At 38.3% G+C, this 17,454-nt stretch overlaps 1 protein-coding gene across 1 annotated transcript in view; it reads left to right on the plus strand.

Moving 5' to 3' along the window:
* Positions 1–405: 405 nt before the first annotated feature.
* Positions 406–17,454, plus strand: part of ltl (leucine-rich repeat-containing larval translucida) — a 170,869-nt gene continuing 153,820 nt past the window's right edge. The window contains exon 1 of the mRNA XM_081764648.1: positions 406–1,276. Coding sequence (XP_081620774.1) covers positions 963–1,276 — 314 coding nt within the window. The 5' untranslated portion in view covers positions 406–962. The remainder of the gene's footprint in view (positions 1,277–17,454) is intronic.

The raw sequence follows: 17,454 nt of genomic DNA on the forward strand, positions 1-17,454 counted from the left end.
GTTTTAAATCGGCGCCTTTCCAAATAATCTTAACTTCCCTCCGTTGTAAACAGTGTCTCCGATGACAAAGAAAGCATCCCTCGCGTGGATCTGTATCAATTAAGAAAGGTTCGCCCATTCAACTCAAGAACTTATGCACTTTCCCCAACAGCCCCATTCAACACCCTCTGTTCCATTCATAAGACTTCAGAGATGCTTACTATACTCTGTCAACAAGGCCATTTCCACAAACCCTCCCTGACTTTTTTTTTAATGTCGAGTGAATGGAGACGGGGTGCGTGACAGCTTGTATCATTAAAGAAGCGCCACTGGGTCGACTTATGTTTATCAATGATAATTTTTTGTCTCGGTCTCGCAACCGGTACTTACATATAAAAAGAACCGAAGGTGTTTTTATTGATATTTTGGCCTAAACGCAACCGGAAAAGTACTTTCGCTATGGTGATCGCTGTAAAGCTTGGCTGCTAATATTTGATCGATTACTTTTTTTTCTTTCTTTCTTTCAACCAGTTGGTGTTAGAGTGCTTCAATATATATACATACATATTCCTTCTCTATTCACTGTCATTTTTTTCTGTTTGATCCAAGTTTGCAAGCGTCAGTGCGCACGTACTCGAGCGTCCCCGCCCCCTATGCAAGATAAATCCCAGAGTGTGAGCCGGGAACAAGTGCGAACCGTCTCGCGCATGCAGGTGAAGGCGCTCAGCTCAGAATAGCAATCAGAGAGAACCCATAAACAAGTGTGCGAACGCTTTCCAAAGTATCGTGAGTGTTGCGACCACTAGCGATAAAACAGTCGCGAATATTTTGAACTAGAGGAATATACACTAGGTAGTAATTATATTGTCATTTCTATATATGGCAGTAACACATATAGCGTGACTTTTAAATAATTACGCGAAGGTACTTGTCTAGAAGATTCTTTTATTTTTTTTAAAAAAAATAATTTTTGGAAAAGTGCGATGCGAGGCAGTGTTTTGACAATGTCTACATTTCTTTATACATTACTTGGTCTCTCTGTCGGAGCCTTGCACTGCTCTGTGCGCCGGGAAATTTCTCCTTGCACATGTCGCCTTAAAGGATCCACGGTGAATGTAATTTGTGAGAAAATGACATCTTTTGGACAAGTCATAGATACTTTGCAAGGGAAATTCTTGCCGGATTCTTACGTTGCTCTGGACATCAGTTTTTCACAACTGCCAGATCTTGATAAGAGAAGTTTCCAGGAATTAAATTTTGGGGTCGCCAATTTGCAGTTGAAGTATGATAATCTTAGGTGAGTACGATATTTACTTTCTTGCATGGAGATATATATTTTTATTTATTTATTATTAGCTATGTCTGTATGTTTCAAACGATACATAACTGATTGACAATATAATTGAAAAATTGAACAATATTGGCAAACAAGTTTGCTTAATCTAGTAACTTTGGCTTTTAATTTTATTTCAAAAGAAATTCGAACATCTCAGGCTCCAGTTGGAATTCAAATCTGGGGCTTGTGAATAAGACCATGACATTTTTTTCGCAAGATTATGCTGTTTAGAGAAGGGAAATACACATTTACCTGATATATAGGAGTGTCAAGGAGAAGTACTTAAATACATCCTTGTCAAATCTCTACGTTGCTTTTGAATATTATTACAACTTGTCATATTATGGTTTTAGCCCAGTGCTTTCCATGTTTTTCTGACTGACAATACACTTCACTGAAAGTCCACACATCGCGACACACTTTGGTTAGGCACTGCACTGGTGATTTACGTGTATCAAATTCAAGGGCCTGAAAATTTATTTTAATATAGCTATATAAAAAAAGGTTTTATGGTAAAAATAAAATGAATAGTGTATAGTTTACAGAGTTATAGGCCTCCTGTATTTATTTCTAAATTCTAAAATTCTAAAATTTCGTGACATGCACCATGGGGCTGCGCGACACACCTGTTGGGAATCACTATTTTAGCCTACTGTACACGACAATCATACATAGCTCTTAATCTCAGGAAAGTTTGCAATCGCTGTATTTAAAATAAGGACTCGATATAAAAATATATATTTACAGGTATATAAATGTACTGATAAACAATATTGGTATACAGCTGGTAGAATTGATCAGTGGCGTACACAGAATTTCAACAAGGAAGGAGAATGAACTTCAAATACTCAAGATCATATCGTTCCAGGTCACACCAATTTTTGTATACATTTGTTAATATGATAAATGTTTTTTTAATATCATGCTTAAATGATGGAAATTTCTCTCTTATGTACGCCATTGGAAATAATAATTAAAAAGTGGTCAGGCCTCAGCCTAAATATCCGAACATTTTGCTTCTTGGTTACTTCTAAATATGTTCACCACACTACAAGTAATTTAATTATTCCCTGAAGTGAAGGAAATAACAAATTGAGCGGGCCTCAATGTTCAGTGATGATTTCAGACTGTGACCCGCGGGAAATTTCCCTTTGGAGCCACGAAATTCATCCCAGGGACAATACATCCTATTGTGTTTAATGTAGTGCCCAGCATTTTGCAATATCACTTTTCACCCCAAATGTACTGAAATCCCGTCTTCCCCTCCGGAGAAAAACATTCTGAAATCAACAGTGCCAAAGTTGTTTCAGACTAACGCCCTTTGATACGATTATACTTTTGTATCATCCAAATGTTGCACCTAATTTGATATCCATGGATACTATTCAATACAAACATCTGGCAGAATCATATTAATCGGGATAACCTGGTTTAATAATGGAACAGATTACATGGTGTATAAAAGGCTTTAGTGAAGCGAAAAGAAGATGTGTCTGTTAGACTGTAAAACTTGGCTCAGTGAAATGTAGTTTTGAAGTGGAAATCTTATAGTTGGAAGGAAATATACTATCTACTCATCCTTCCGGCTTTGATCATGGTGGTGTGCTGGTTCTCATCAATCCGAAATGTGCACTCTATTTTTTTGGAGTAAACAATTTGTCTTCTACCACAAGCATTGAAATGCCAATACATATTAGTTCAGGAAGGTTTTGAGTTTGTCGAAGAAATCAATGAATGCAAAAGGAGCGACACCCTCATTAATAATTATCTGTCTAACATATCGGACTATTGTCGGCCCAAGTTCGGCTCGAAATCGTAAATTCGGCCCACGATCTGGTTAAAGACGGAATAGTCACGGGGATATTTGGTAAAAATAAATGCTACTTCTTTGTCGGATTAATGGATAAATTAGTGTAAAAGTTAAGAACCCTGGCCTGTGGTTCACGAAACTCTTTTTATTAGAAGTTCGAATTGACTGGAAACTCCTTCCTCTCAAAAATCAAAACATTGATACAATCACGTTTTCGCATCCGAAGATATTAAGATTCATACTTTTCAAGAAAATGATAAAACAAAATCTTACCCACTCCAAAGTCACCGCGCTCAGTGAAATTCATTTTTTCACGATCTCCCCTGCATGACTTTTCCTAAAGCCGAATCCTAGCTAAATCGCTTTCCCACGTTCGAAGACGGTAGATTCTCCTCATTTCTAGCAAACCTTTACAAATCAAAAGAATTAAATAAGAAGAAATAGGTTACTTTTTCCGCTGCTGATTAGTACCCTGGAATCTATAGAGTGATAGCCAATAAGCATCCTGAGATTTTTGAGAAACTTTTTTTTTTGAAATTGGTTTATGCAATTTTTAACTTAAAATAAATACAAACCTACATGCGTACATCATCTACTGGAGTTACTAGCGGATCAAGTAGAGTTGTTTGGAGGGAGGAATCGCCTCATGGATCATATATGTAGGTTTGAATTGCGAAGTTTTGGAATAGAATACTTCGAATTGTAATACATATATTATAAATTTTCAACAAATTACTGTATATGAATAATTATATTTTTGTTGAGAGGTTTTATATATAATAGAGTCTATGTTTTAGCAATTAATTTTTGCTCTTGGATTTCGAGTATCTCTTTGTGGTTACTATATTTGAAGAAGGAAATGGCAGAACCGCGAGAAAACGCACGCACATGGTGTTCGTCCACCACAAAGTTTACTTGACGGGAGCTGGGATCGAACCAAGGACCTCAATGCACCAGAGGTGAACGCTCTACCACTGAGCAACCGCGGCTCTTCACAAGGAATAGTGTATTTTGAGTTATCCTGACACAAATGAAACATCTCACGAGTTACATGCAGTATATAGGTAGATTCGTATTATCCAACTACTTAGCAGTACAAATCGCTAGCTATATTCTATCGTTGTCAATTCACATAAAACAAAAATTGAGCTAAGAAGAACAAAATAGAGTCAATAAAAGCCGATGTTGTGATGTTATAATTGCTTCTATCCTATATTGTTTCATACATGCAGGCCCGTAACTTGTGGGGTGCAGGGGGAAACTTCCCCCCAGGGCAGCTTCCCGCCGTTCAAGGAGGGCTCATTTTAAAACAAAATTTTCTTACTCCTTATACGATACGAACATGAAATCATAAATGAAGCATCAAACAGGTTCACTACATTACATAAACAAAACGGCACACAAAAGGTAAATAAATCAAAAATGAATCGTCGGCCTATTTCGATATATATTAGGGGCCCTAGAAATAATATTTATTCGTATGGCTTTGAAATTTGTCAATATTGTTCCCTTAATTAATTTGTCATGTATGGAACGGTCCCAGGGACGTAACTAACGGCCGCGCAGACCTTGCCGTGCGGAAAGGCCCACAAGCTCCGGGAACCATAAAGAGTAAGACAAAAATGGAAAGAGGGGACCCGAGAATTAGGAAAAACTTTTTCTAGCGCTCCCAAATACGCGTATTAATGCTTCCCCCCCAGACAAAATCTAAGTTACGGCGCTGCATGCGTGGGGTCTCTAGTTCGATCTCCGATCAAGTAAGTTTGTGGTGGACAACATCATGTCCACGAGTTTTTTTCGGGTACTTCTGTTTCCTCCCACATTCTCATTCCACCAATATTTCCATCATAATTCATTAACCGTAATCAGTCTGCCTTAGCCTGAAGGGCATATACGTGGGACATTAAACTGAAATGTTTTACATTGTTTCATAGTACTTGCGTTTAGTATTGAAAAAAAAATGTTTTCAAATTAAAAAATTGAAAACAAAAACTTACATAGACGCAGGACAAGCTCAAACCGAAAAGAAATCATTGCTCGAGTGCAATTACTATTTCTCTAATGGAAAATACTAATACGTAGTAAGAATACGTAGTGTTTCTCAGAGCTCCTCCGTGGCTAAGCGGTTAGCGTACGCGCCTTTGGCGTGGGAGACCCGGGTTCGATTCCCGGCGGAAGCTCATGTGGTTTGGATTCCACGTTAATCAGTAGGTCCACGTCTCATATAGCCTCGCTGCTGAAAGGGACGCTAAACCAAAATCAACTCAACTCAACAACGTAGTGCTTCTCAGTAAAAACAAATAGGAGCATACTTAGTCTCCTATAGTGGCCCACTGTCCGTGAAAGGTTTAGTTAATCATCCCTTACAATGCTACAACCGTTAAAGGGATATGTCTGACCCTGGAAGGTGAATCACATTCCACTGGATGATGCGTGGTGAACGCAGTCTTTTCCAGCGCCATTATTACAGTCTTTGAAACCGGAGTTCTCTACTTCTTAATGTAGACAGCTTTATAATTGATTCACGGTTGCACCGAAAACTGCGTGCTAACCTTGTAGCTGTACGAGATGCGTGTATACAGAATCTTAATCTATGACTGTTGAACTAAAACCTATTGGCGCCTATAATTTATGTTTTTCTTGAAGTCTAATAAACAAGTATTAGGAAACTAGTTATAGTGTTGACTTTAAAAAATATTATCATCACTGATCGGAAGATACAAACAACTAATTCCTTTAGTTGGCATGAATGGTGAAAGCTTGAACTGGCCAAGTCCATGTTTCAAATGATATAACTATGTTTATAAAAGAAACGTAGATTAATTCAATTAAAATTGAAAACTAAAAATAATAAGTTTCCGTATTTTTTAAAAAATCTTTCATTGATGTTTTTGTAAGAAAATCTTTATTACAAGCACACACTGTATTTATGACGTAATCAACTCACGTCATTATTTAATTTCTTATACCGCAAATTAAAGTTTTTAACAGGATTGTTCCATGTAGTTTCTGCCCTAAATATCAATTGGATTTTTTTTTTTTTTTTTTTTTTTGCGAAAATTTAATTAAATTTGAATCCCAACTTCAATGACTGATAACTAGGACTCCGAACTATGGATTGACCCATTCCGGGACAAATACTTAACGATAGGTTTGTGCATGTATACTAATTTTTCTGAGGGTCAGTTAAGAATCGAGGAAATACTTGTTAATTGTTAAAGAAGAAACCCTTAAATTATAAAGATAGATTACCATACATTACACAATTAGTTTTTATCGCTGTTGATGTATACAACATCTATGTTTTTGTAATTCCGTATACAACATCTATGTTTTTGTAATTCCCGGGTTTGTAAGTTCCATTTTTATAGCATAATTATCTGAGACATTTTTATGAAAGAAAAAAAGTCTTAAAAGTATCACTATCATCATCAGAAACAAAACATCTTTTACTTAATGCAGGCACGTAGCCAAGGGGTGGGTCCGGGGGGTCCGGAACCCCCCCCCCTTCGAAACTAGAAATAAAAACAAATTAAGGAAGGATGAAACAAAAAGAAACGAGAAAAAGAATAATCATTGTTAAAAATAAAAAGCCACAGTAATCGTATTGTAACTCTTTCTTATAAGGAGCTTTGTGTGGAGGAAACAGGGGGGAAGGGTTCAAGTTAAAAATAGATATTATTGTAACGGTGCATTCCGAATTCCATCTAGCTCCATGCTAATCCTATGGACTACAAATGACGATCGATAAATGGGTTCGATCAGAGAGACTCTCAGATAGAACTTAAGAAATTCCCCCAATCACCAAAATATGAGCCTGGCAGCATAGATTCCCGCTACACTTGTTAGAGAAATTTTCAATTTTGTGGCAACTCATCCATTTTATAGGATGTCTTTACTGCCAAAACAGATCTCGTTACTATCCTTGACGGCGTTAAACGAAGATAAGAAAAAGAAGAAAGAAGACAAAGAGAATCGAATTCGAATGACTTCGGAAGACTTTTTCAATACTTTTTAAACTATTATTTTACTCGAGAATTCTTCATATTTTGTTATTAAAATACTATCTAACATATTTTCATTTTATTGTCCTAACAAATCAATATCGGTATGATGCCAGTAAAATGGTTTGCATTGATCGAGCCCATGGTGTGTAACCACAGTATTTAATTTCACCCCCCCCCCCATTACGAAATCCTGGCTAAACGAACAAATATAAGCTGTCAGTAAAATAGTTTAGAATGATCGAGCCCCTAGTGTGATAAGCACAGTATTTCGTCCCGGACCCCCCCTATTATGAAATCCTGGCTACGTGCCTACTTAATGTCTTAATGTATTTCTGTTTTAAATCAAGTTCGGGGGTCGTACTTACTAGGATAGAAAAAAAAATAAAATGTTGATCCTGTTTCAAATATTATTATTTTAAAAAAATTGTCTTGTTTTTATGGGATTTTTAGTGCAAAGAAGAAAACAAAACTTCCATGAACACACGAGGAAAACAGAAACATTACTTCTTTTTCTCACAACTACTGCTGGGGAGATCAGCCGTCGTCATCTTAGCTTAATTTTTAAATCAACATTCCCTGAGACTTATGATTTCGATAAAATTTGTCATTGCGATAGTGGCGAACTTGCGAGCTCCCTCGTGGCGATATTGTCACCATACGTGTCTTCGGTGCGGGAGGACCCAAGTTCGATTCTCGGCGGGTAGGGATGGGCACGAGTCGAGCTAAAACTTGACCCGACTCGAGTTTCGAGACGAGTCAAAGGTAATTTTCTCGAGTCGAGTTGCTGTTTTAAGGTCGAGTTTCGAGTCGATTCGAGTTTGATAAATGGCTCGCTCGTTCCGCTCGTTTTAACTCGTTTTGAAATCATGGCCTGATTAGACTGGAAAGCGAAAGTCATGCAAAATGTAAGCAGTAATGTGGAATACTTTTAGTGTTGCTCACGACAGGGGTGCATCTCGTCTCGTGCTTTTAGTGCCTCTTGTGGGGTATTTTTAATGTGTCTCGTCTCCAGTGTTCGAAGTGGAAAAAAAGCAGAAGCGGTATGTTTTGTTTCGATTTTGACTCTACATACCGGTTATCTAAATACTGAAATACAGTGGGGGTATGTTGCCTGAAAGATTACAGTTCTATTTACGTAATGACTAAAAAACATTGAAGAGTTTCTCTCTAGTTACGTGGGGGAAGGACATGGAGAGACTTTGATACTCCGCCAACAACTCTCTGAAAAAATTTTTAAAAAATATCCTCTAATGTTGTATTATAGAGAATTATACACGAAAATGCTCAAAAACAGAGTTTTTATATTAACAATTTCCTGTGGAAAAACTCCCGGACCCCCGATTCGAGTATGGGTATTCCAAACTCCCGGAAGATCCGCTCCTGAGAGCAGACAACACCTAACTCCGCCCATGTTCAAAACACTACATTTATATGCATTAAGGAAGAAGACATACACATACATAAGAAAGAAACAATTCAATATGGCACATCAAAATATAAACTAGATGAATTTCTTTGAAGACATCTCATTTTAAAAACAAAGGGTAGGAAAAAGATAAAAATGTGTATTGTCAACTTAGAAATTATTTATACATAAGAAAGAAATTTTTGACGTGCAAAACTATTTGTCAGTTACTGTGTATAAAAATGGATTTATTAAAGGTATTTATCATCTACTCTCCAGTGACGGTATGTCTTGATCACTGAAAAAAACAGAGGCGGTATACCTTCATTACGGAAAAACCAGAGGTGGTATGGCATACCACCGCATACCGTCTCACTTCGACACTGCTTGTCTCGTCTCGATAACGAGAAGACAATAGATTTTTATATCAAAACAGCCTCAAATGTCGTAAGCACCAATATAAGCATGTAGTTTCTAGGCTGAAACTTGCACGGTCGAATTTTTGAGCCCAAGCAGAACCCCAACCCGGGTAGTGATGTCAACCGGCTCGGCTCAGTTCAACTGAGCAAACTACTCGAGCCGACTCGATTGTGATGAGTCATCAGTTCGGTTGGGACCAGAAATCGATTCGACTGAATTGAGCCGGTGGCTCGAGCTGGCTTGGTTGGGATGAGCCACTGACTCGGCTCATGTGAGCCATCGGCTCGAGCCAGCTCCGTTGAAACGAGTTCATTGGCTTGATTCGACTCAGCTCAACTGAGTCAATGGCTCGAACTGGCTCGATTGGGTGAGCAATCAGCTCAGTTCGGTTCGGCTCGGATGAGCCATCGGTTCGAGCCAGCTCGGTTGGGTGAGCTGTTGGCTCGGGTCACTTTTCGGTTCGGCTCGATAGTAGATGAGCTATAAGCCGAGCCGTTGACAACCCTAAACCCGGGCCGAGCTGAACATATTTGGCCGGCGCCCTGTAAGTTCTAACAATTTCTGATTCAAACCCGAATACTTGCTCCTCCGGAACTCAAAAACGGAAAACTTGTGACTGATGTTTTTGCCTTCTGAAGACTTCTCAGCGACCAAGATCAACAGCCAACTAGTTTTCAGTATTCAGATACAAATCTCCTAACTTTCATGGTTATAAACGGTGTTGTTATAATAATAATAATAATAATAATAATAATAATAATAATAATAATAATAATAATAATAATAATAATAATAATAATAATAATAATAATAATAAAAGTTTTAGTAGTAGTAGCTGTATCATTGATAATTAAGTTTATATTGTCTATGTAGGATACTTGAAGAGAGTATATGAAATTACATACAGGGTTTAGCTCGAATTGGCTCGTTTTGGCTCGACTCGACTCAAAACTCGACCCAATTTGAGTCGAGTTGGAGGAAATTTTTCGAGCCGAGTTCTCGAGTCGAGCTCAAAGGTGTCTGTTTCGAGTCGAGTCGAGTCTCAAAGAAAACTCGCTCGAACTCGCTCGTGCCCATCCCTATCGACGGCAGCTCATATGGTTCAGATCCCAAGATATCTTTTAAGTCCACGTCTCATATTGCCTCGCTGTTGAACGGAATCCTAAACCCCAAACTTAACATTAATAGTTTCAAACTTGTATTTTATTTATTTGTTTATTATACTTGCAAATTGTGCTATGCATGAATGTCAGAAGTCTTATAGAATGGATACGTCTGTCTGTCCGTCTGTCTGTTGACAGGTATCAGAGCAAAAACGGTAAAAGACATCGAGATGCGGTTTTCTGCAATAGACGTCTAGATTCAGTGCCCCAAGAATAGGTTCTATCTCCTCCGTTGACCTGTCATTCAAACTGGAAGTGATTGAAATTAGCCATTTTCGGTTTCAACGTTTTTCGCCATATAACTAGAACCGTAAGAGATAGCAAAAGCGGTTTTCTACAATTGATTCAGCGTCTCAAGGAAATATTTTGTAACTATCTGCAAAACTTTGCCAAATCAGAAGTGGTTGAAATTAACTACTACTACTGGTTTCAATACTGATTTCCGTGGTGTAAAACAGTGAAAGATGGGATACGGACAAAATCTCGCGGCCGAAACATCGCTGCCCAAAATCTCGCCGGCCAAAACCTCGCGGGACAAAACCACGCCGGGCCAAAACCTCGCGTGGCCAAAACCTCGCCGCCCAAAACATCGCGTGGACAAAACCTCGCCGCCCAAAACCTCGCATGACAAAATCTCGCCGGGCCAAAACCTCGCCACCCAAACATCGCGTGGCCAAAACCTCGCCGCCAAAACCTCGTGGGTCCTGAGATCAAGCCAACACTCAAGAATTATCCAAACTTCAACACTCCCTTACGAGGAGCATTTTGCAACATACCTTCTTATGGTACAAGAAGAAGATTTGTATCAAAACGTAAAGGTTCTATGCTTAGTAGTTTTTAGATCTAGAGAACGGCAAAATTCATTCAAGGCCTTCCATTTCATTCCTCCTTAGGGCATGCATTTCGCAAAATGTTGTCTTATCTGGAGCTTGTGCCCTCGTGGAGCAAGAAGATTTATACAAAATGTCAAGTTTCAAAACCTAATAAGTTTTGTAAATCTGGCGATAGAACATTCTACATTGAAGAAATCGTCATGAAGAGGTTTTATCCTGACGACATTTCTTCCCAGGTGACACTACGTCTCGCTTAATTTAGGCCAGGCGAGATCATTACAACGAGGTTTTGGTCAGGCGAGATTTTGGGTATGGCGATATTTTGGGGCTCGAGGTTTTGGCCCGGCGAGATTTTGTCCCGTGAGGTTTTGGGTGGCGAGGTTTTGGCCAGGCGAGTTTTCGGCCCGGCGAGATTTTGGGCCGCGAGGTTTTGGGAGGCGAGGTTTTGGTCCGCGAGGTTGTCGCCGCGAAGTTCTGGCCGCGAGGTTTTGTACCCAAACCGTGAAAGATACCGTATCGAGAGGCGTTTTTTTTTTCAATCAACTCAGCGTTCCAAGAGTTAATTTCATGCCCTAGCCTCACCCTTATTCAAACCAGAAATAATAGAAATTAACGATTCGCTAGAACAAAATGATAATATATAGTAACAAGCTTTATTTTTATTGGTTCAACGTTTCAAGAGAACATACCGTCACACTTGCAATAGTCTACCGAAACCGTAAGTGGTTGAAGTACGAATTCAATATTGACTTCCATAGAGCAAAAACGGTTTCTTGCAATCGATTCCGCGTCCAAGAATAGACCCCATCTCCGTCATTTACCCTCTATTCAAATCGGAGGTAGTAGAAGTCAACCGTTTTCGGTTGTAATGTTGATTACCATAGAACAAAAATGGTAATATTATAGGTAGTGATTAGTGGATTTTAGGTATGGATTTCAGCACCCCGCCTTTTCTTAATAAAACTATACTTGGTTATCAGAGAAATGATCGATATAGCGTAAAAATTTGATCAGTGCCGTGCCGTGAGCGGGGCGACGGCCCCGGGCGCCGAAGTAAGGGAGGCACAAAATTCGGGAGGGAAAAAGAAAAGAAAAGAAAAAAGATAGGAAAAATTATTTGGAATATTTTAGATCAACAGGAGTATTTTTCAATCTTATATTTAATTTGACCAGGGTCAGATTTATACTAGGAAAATGCATGTATATATACAGGGTGGCCCAAAAGTAGGTATACACTCCTGCATTGATCAAGTATAAGATTCTAGCTTATAGGTTTATTTGCTTCGGCTGTTCTGAGCTTAAGATATAAGTAAAAAGAGATTAAGAACAAATAATAAACAGTCTAACAAATTAAGTCTAGCTGATGGATAACAATAAGAAATTATATAAAAAGCTATGAATTGATCAATACGAGACTATATGCCTACTTTTGGGCCACCCTGTATATATAAAGCGGAAGAAAAAAAGTAATGAAAAGTGCTCAAAATCAAGAAAAAGCAGGGTTTATTTTTGAAAATTTATTTTATGCTTCGCGCCAACCATGGTGGCGCTCTAACAGCTGATCTGTCTACCTCATTCATATGTACGGGGGCGCCGTTGTATACTCTCGCCCCGGGCGCTAATTTTACACGGCACGGCACGGCACTGGATTTGAACCTACAATTCATCTGTACTATTTCTTTTCTTATGAAAATAATCTAGTTTTATTACTTCTTCTGAGAATATAGATGTTAGCACTTAACAATAACTTATCGTCATTTGGGGCATAGAATAATATCACTTCAATACTACATAGAGGTAGTGTCTTTTATTATTGGACCTCTCCCCAAACTTTGGTCCCCTCGCAACAAGGGTGCGCGTCTTGTCACAATATATTTCTGTACAAGTAGTACAAGCATAAATAAGCGTGTGTGTCACCGTTATGACTAACAGCAATTGATATAAGTTCTTGTGTTAACACTAACAGTGTAATTTGCTATTTTAAAAATTTCATAAGTATTGTGCTGCCAACATGTCTTGAGCCGTGGCTAAAATGCGAACTAAAGCTCACACCCTTACACACCCACGCGTTGAACCAATAAGGGTTCCTCTGTTGCTAAGCGAGAGAAAGGAAGTGGAATTCCTTCAGTCGATAGCAGCGCTTGCAATGGATGACTAGGGATCAAGTCAATGTGGTATATCTATAGGTATACAATAATAGAGGTAAATTTGGGTAAGGACGTAACTAGCAATTCTTCAATTTTTTAGGAAAGCAGAAAAACAAACGTCCTTATCCAATTAATCATCGTATTCACACACTATTTTTGGAGACAGGCGTTTGCTAAGGGGCAGAGATATTAACTTGAGACCACTTAGATACATACGGACATGCTCAAACTTGCAGAAAATATGTATATATCATTTTACCGGAAATAGGTCGATACGCCCTTATCCAAATTACCCAAATTACCAATTTGCAAATTTGGAGCGAAGCGATAGACCTTTATTGATTATTCATAGAATTTTTTAGTACGTAGAATTGTCTTCGTGAAGGAACACGACATGCAAATAGCTGAATTTGGCATGTCAGCGAAAAGCATATCCAGTGGTTTTGAAAGATTGTGTTCGCGGAACAAAACGAAACAGAATAGGTATGAGAGGAAAACGTGTATTGGTATACAAGCTTTTCCCTTATTATGTCTATTAATACAAAACTTGGTACACACATTCCTTATCCTCTATAGTATTTTTTCGAGGTACATTTGGATTATATGTTTTTACCCTGGGCGACTCCAGAGGGGTCCAAAGTTGATGTGAGGGATTTCTGGAGGGAATTTTCCTGACATTCTCCCAATTTTCCCTGTTCAAGTACGTTATGGCCCCCAATACATATCGCCTCTGGAAAGCTTGTTTCATACTGAAGAGAATGAACTCTAAATAATGACTTTCCAATGAACAGTGTTAGTGCAATAGCTATTTCACTGAGAGTCTATGATTTTCTTTATACTAATAGGGTTAATGGGCCCCAGGGACTTACTCTGTCGTCCATGGCACTTAATTTTTTTTTTGTACATGAACATATCTTTGTTATGTTTATCGAATGACCTAGGTTTGATTCGCATGTCCGGATGACACGTTCATGTCCGTTCCTTGTCAGTAAGTAACATGGTTGTTGTATAGCATCAATTTTTAGGTTTAGAAATAAATTAATTTTCTTTCACTTTCTCAAAAACTACGCATTAGCATTTTACACTTATGCATCATTTTGTTCAGCTCAATCAGTTCTATCGATTGGAACCGTATAGTCTCATCTTTGGACTTTTTTTTCGTTAAACGTTAATAATGCTGTATAGTTAACATCGTTGACGTCGGGTTCGTAGCGCTTATTCAATATTACAGATGCTCCATTCATTTTTTAAATTTTATTTTATTTTTAGTTTAGAGTCCCTTTCAGCAGTGAGACTCTGTGAGACCTGGACCTACAGCTCAACGTTGGATCCGAACCACATAAGCTTCCGCCGGGAATCGAACCCGGATCTCCCACGCCAAAGGCACGTACGTTAACCGTCCATTCATTATCATACAGCAACTTAAATTAGAAAAATAATTATACATAACGAAGAGCTCATTTAAATATTTACGTAGCATCGAAGTTACGTAAATATAGTACATTACGTAGTTTTAAGTTAGTTGGTTCATTTATTTTGAGTTCAACGTTCTTTTTGAGCACATTGACTTCGGTGTCAAAGTAGAAAGTTTATTTCCTTTAAAAATAATAAAAGTGTACACCGAGATTAAAAATAGAGAGAATTTTTTAAAAAAATCCTTAGATCCCGGCTGCAGGCGACTTCCTTGCTCTGCTAGTCCCACGGCTAGAAGAACTGCAATCCTACTGTTGTAGTGCAGAGTTTCTAGACTGCAGATAATGTTTATCAAAGAACATAACCAGCGGTGCTATTCAGCCGGTTTGCATCGGTTCGCTAGAACCGGTTGTTAAAATATTTCGAGTTCGCAGAACCATTTGTTATACTCAACATAACAGTAAATTTTACCGAGTTATATCCAGGAACAGTAAATTTTAATTTAACTATCTTTGTTTTTTATAAACTCTTACAGCTACAGGGTTAAACATATGATCTTTCAAGCAAGGTATAGGCATTTATTTCTTAATTTCCAATGCTCAGATATGAAGAGTGAGAACTGGGTGAAGGTTATTTATATTTGAAACTCATACATACTATTATCAACAATTGTCGATCCATTGCTGGATTAGGGTCTTTCCAATAGTTTTAGATAACCATCTATCTTGGATAATTCGTTTCCAAGATATTCGCAGTGCTACCTAATTTCGTCACACCACCTTGTATTAGGATGCTGTGTAGGTCCCTACTTGTCACTTGAGATAACCATACAGTAAAAAGATTGTTTTTGTATCTTGTGTGATTTGTTTCCTAAGACAGTTATATCGATCTACCTAATCCATATATAGTACAGAACCGGTTGTTAAAAAATTAGAATAACACCACTGAACATATAACCATGCGTATCCTGCATGTGCCGTCGGAGGACACACATAATTTCTGTCTATCTGCGGCTGTACAGATTTGTCTTGGCTAAGCAACAAACCTGTACGTAGGCTGGTACAGAAAACCTTATGTGTTATGTGTAATACAGAATCCTGTTAAATTTTGCCTCTCCGGATTTTCTAGACTAAAAATCGGTCTTTTTTTTTTTTCTCAAACAGTACACATATCAAACATGATCTATCCTAGGAGGTATGGTGGCTCAGTGCTTTGCCGGTATAGTATACTTAAACTGTCTGACAAGTGAGACGTTAGACTGATGATCGTGAGGTGAAACCTATTTGACTTCGAGCCTCTCTAAGGAGCAATAAGCATCTTTTAACTGTCCTCGAAGTTTCTATGTTCGTTTTCCTGCTGAGTTGGATGAAGTGAAAAACGGAATAAGATTTCTGAGAAGCCTATGGAGACTAATATCCTGGTTGGGGGGGGGGGGCGATTAATTAAAAAAGAAAAAAAGTGGCAATTCACTTACCTCTGGTGTCGGGGGTCTCTCGTTTGATCCTAGATGGACAACATAGTTCCTGTGGGTTTTCTCGGGGTTCTTCTGTTTCATTCCACATTCTCATTCCACCAATTGTTTTCATAACTACCCGTTTTCAATAATCATATGTTTCCTTTCGCCTAAAGAGCATAGTTCTGGGTCTTAAAACTAGAAATTTCACTTCACGTCATTATCTATCCTATGAAATGTCCTTTAATCAGACAACTTATCTAATTAATTTTTAAACTGATAATTTATATTATATGTTTAGAATGAAAATATAGTAAGTAAAGTTTTGAACCTATACGAGGATCGAGCCTGAGCACCCCGTGTGAAAAGTACGAATGCTAACCATTTTGCCATGAGGGAGCGAAATATAGCTTCTTTACACAAATGACAGCATAATTCCGCAGTGCAGTCATACAGACATTATATTGTGAAATGTGTTGCTAGATTATTATTGTTTTCTCACAGGGACTTAATTAATCCTAGTAAATGGTTATTCTTAGATATACTGCAAGTAAATGCTTTTGAGATATTTCATCTCTGGTGAGGCTTTGTCTATATACAATTATGTAGATTCGAACCACAGAAACTTCTCTGGAGAACTGACTCGAGTGTTCTCCGCCAAGGGCATGTATGTAAATCATATACCTACGAGTGAATCAGGCCCTATCCAGGGGGGTCTAGGAGGACCGGGCTCCCCTAAATTTTTGCTTCCCCCCTAAAATCTTCACGGTAGGCTTACAAATGAACTATAATATGGTTGGATCTGACCCCCCTAACTTCAGCCGGGTCCCCCCTACATTTTGGGGTTCGCTACCGACCTGGATGGAGTGAGTTCAGTTCTAATACGAGAAATAATTAGAATACTGGAACGTATACAATTAATGTTAAAATATAAATATTGCTAAGCTCTCTCGTAGTCATGTTCTCACCATTTGTGAGGAGACTCGAGCTCAATCCTCGTTAGTATTTGTTTGTCATCTCCTAAATTTTGTAAAAGTTTCATTTGGTCTCGTCTCAGTTATTAAGAAGCTTTTTTATCTCTTCTCGTTTTTGTAAATTTGTGTGCAAAATTTACTTCCCAGCTTCATTTCTTAATTTCATTTAGAAATTATCAGAATTCTTCCAGTGTCACGAGAAGTCCACGAAGGGTGTGAAATAACAACATTTAAACCATATTTATTATTGGAATATGCTGTGCAATGACTCGCCTACCTTTAAACATTGATAAATGCTCTTCATTGCGTTCACACAAGTACAGTAGTACTGATCCTTGTTGGAGCAACTGAGTCAGCAAAATTTTTTTGGTGGCCTTTGGCTCAAGATCCATGGTCCCTGGCCTGGGGGCCATGATCCAGGAGTACTCAGGATCACTTACTCTAAATTTTTGCAATGGGGCGTTGGTCCGTCCCTTAAATTTCGGGAAGGATGCATAGAACCACTTCTTAAAGT

Source organism: Thermobia domestica, chromosome 7 (assembly GCF_964235325.1).
Source record: "Thermobia domestica chromosome 7, izTheDome1.hap1.1, whole genome shotgun sequence".
In the NCBI taxonomy this organism is placed as follows: Eukaryota; Metazoa; Arthropoda; class Insecta; order Zygentoma; family Lepismatidae; genus Thermobia; species Thermobia domestica.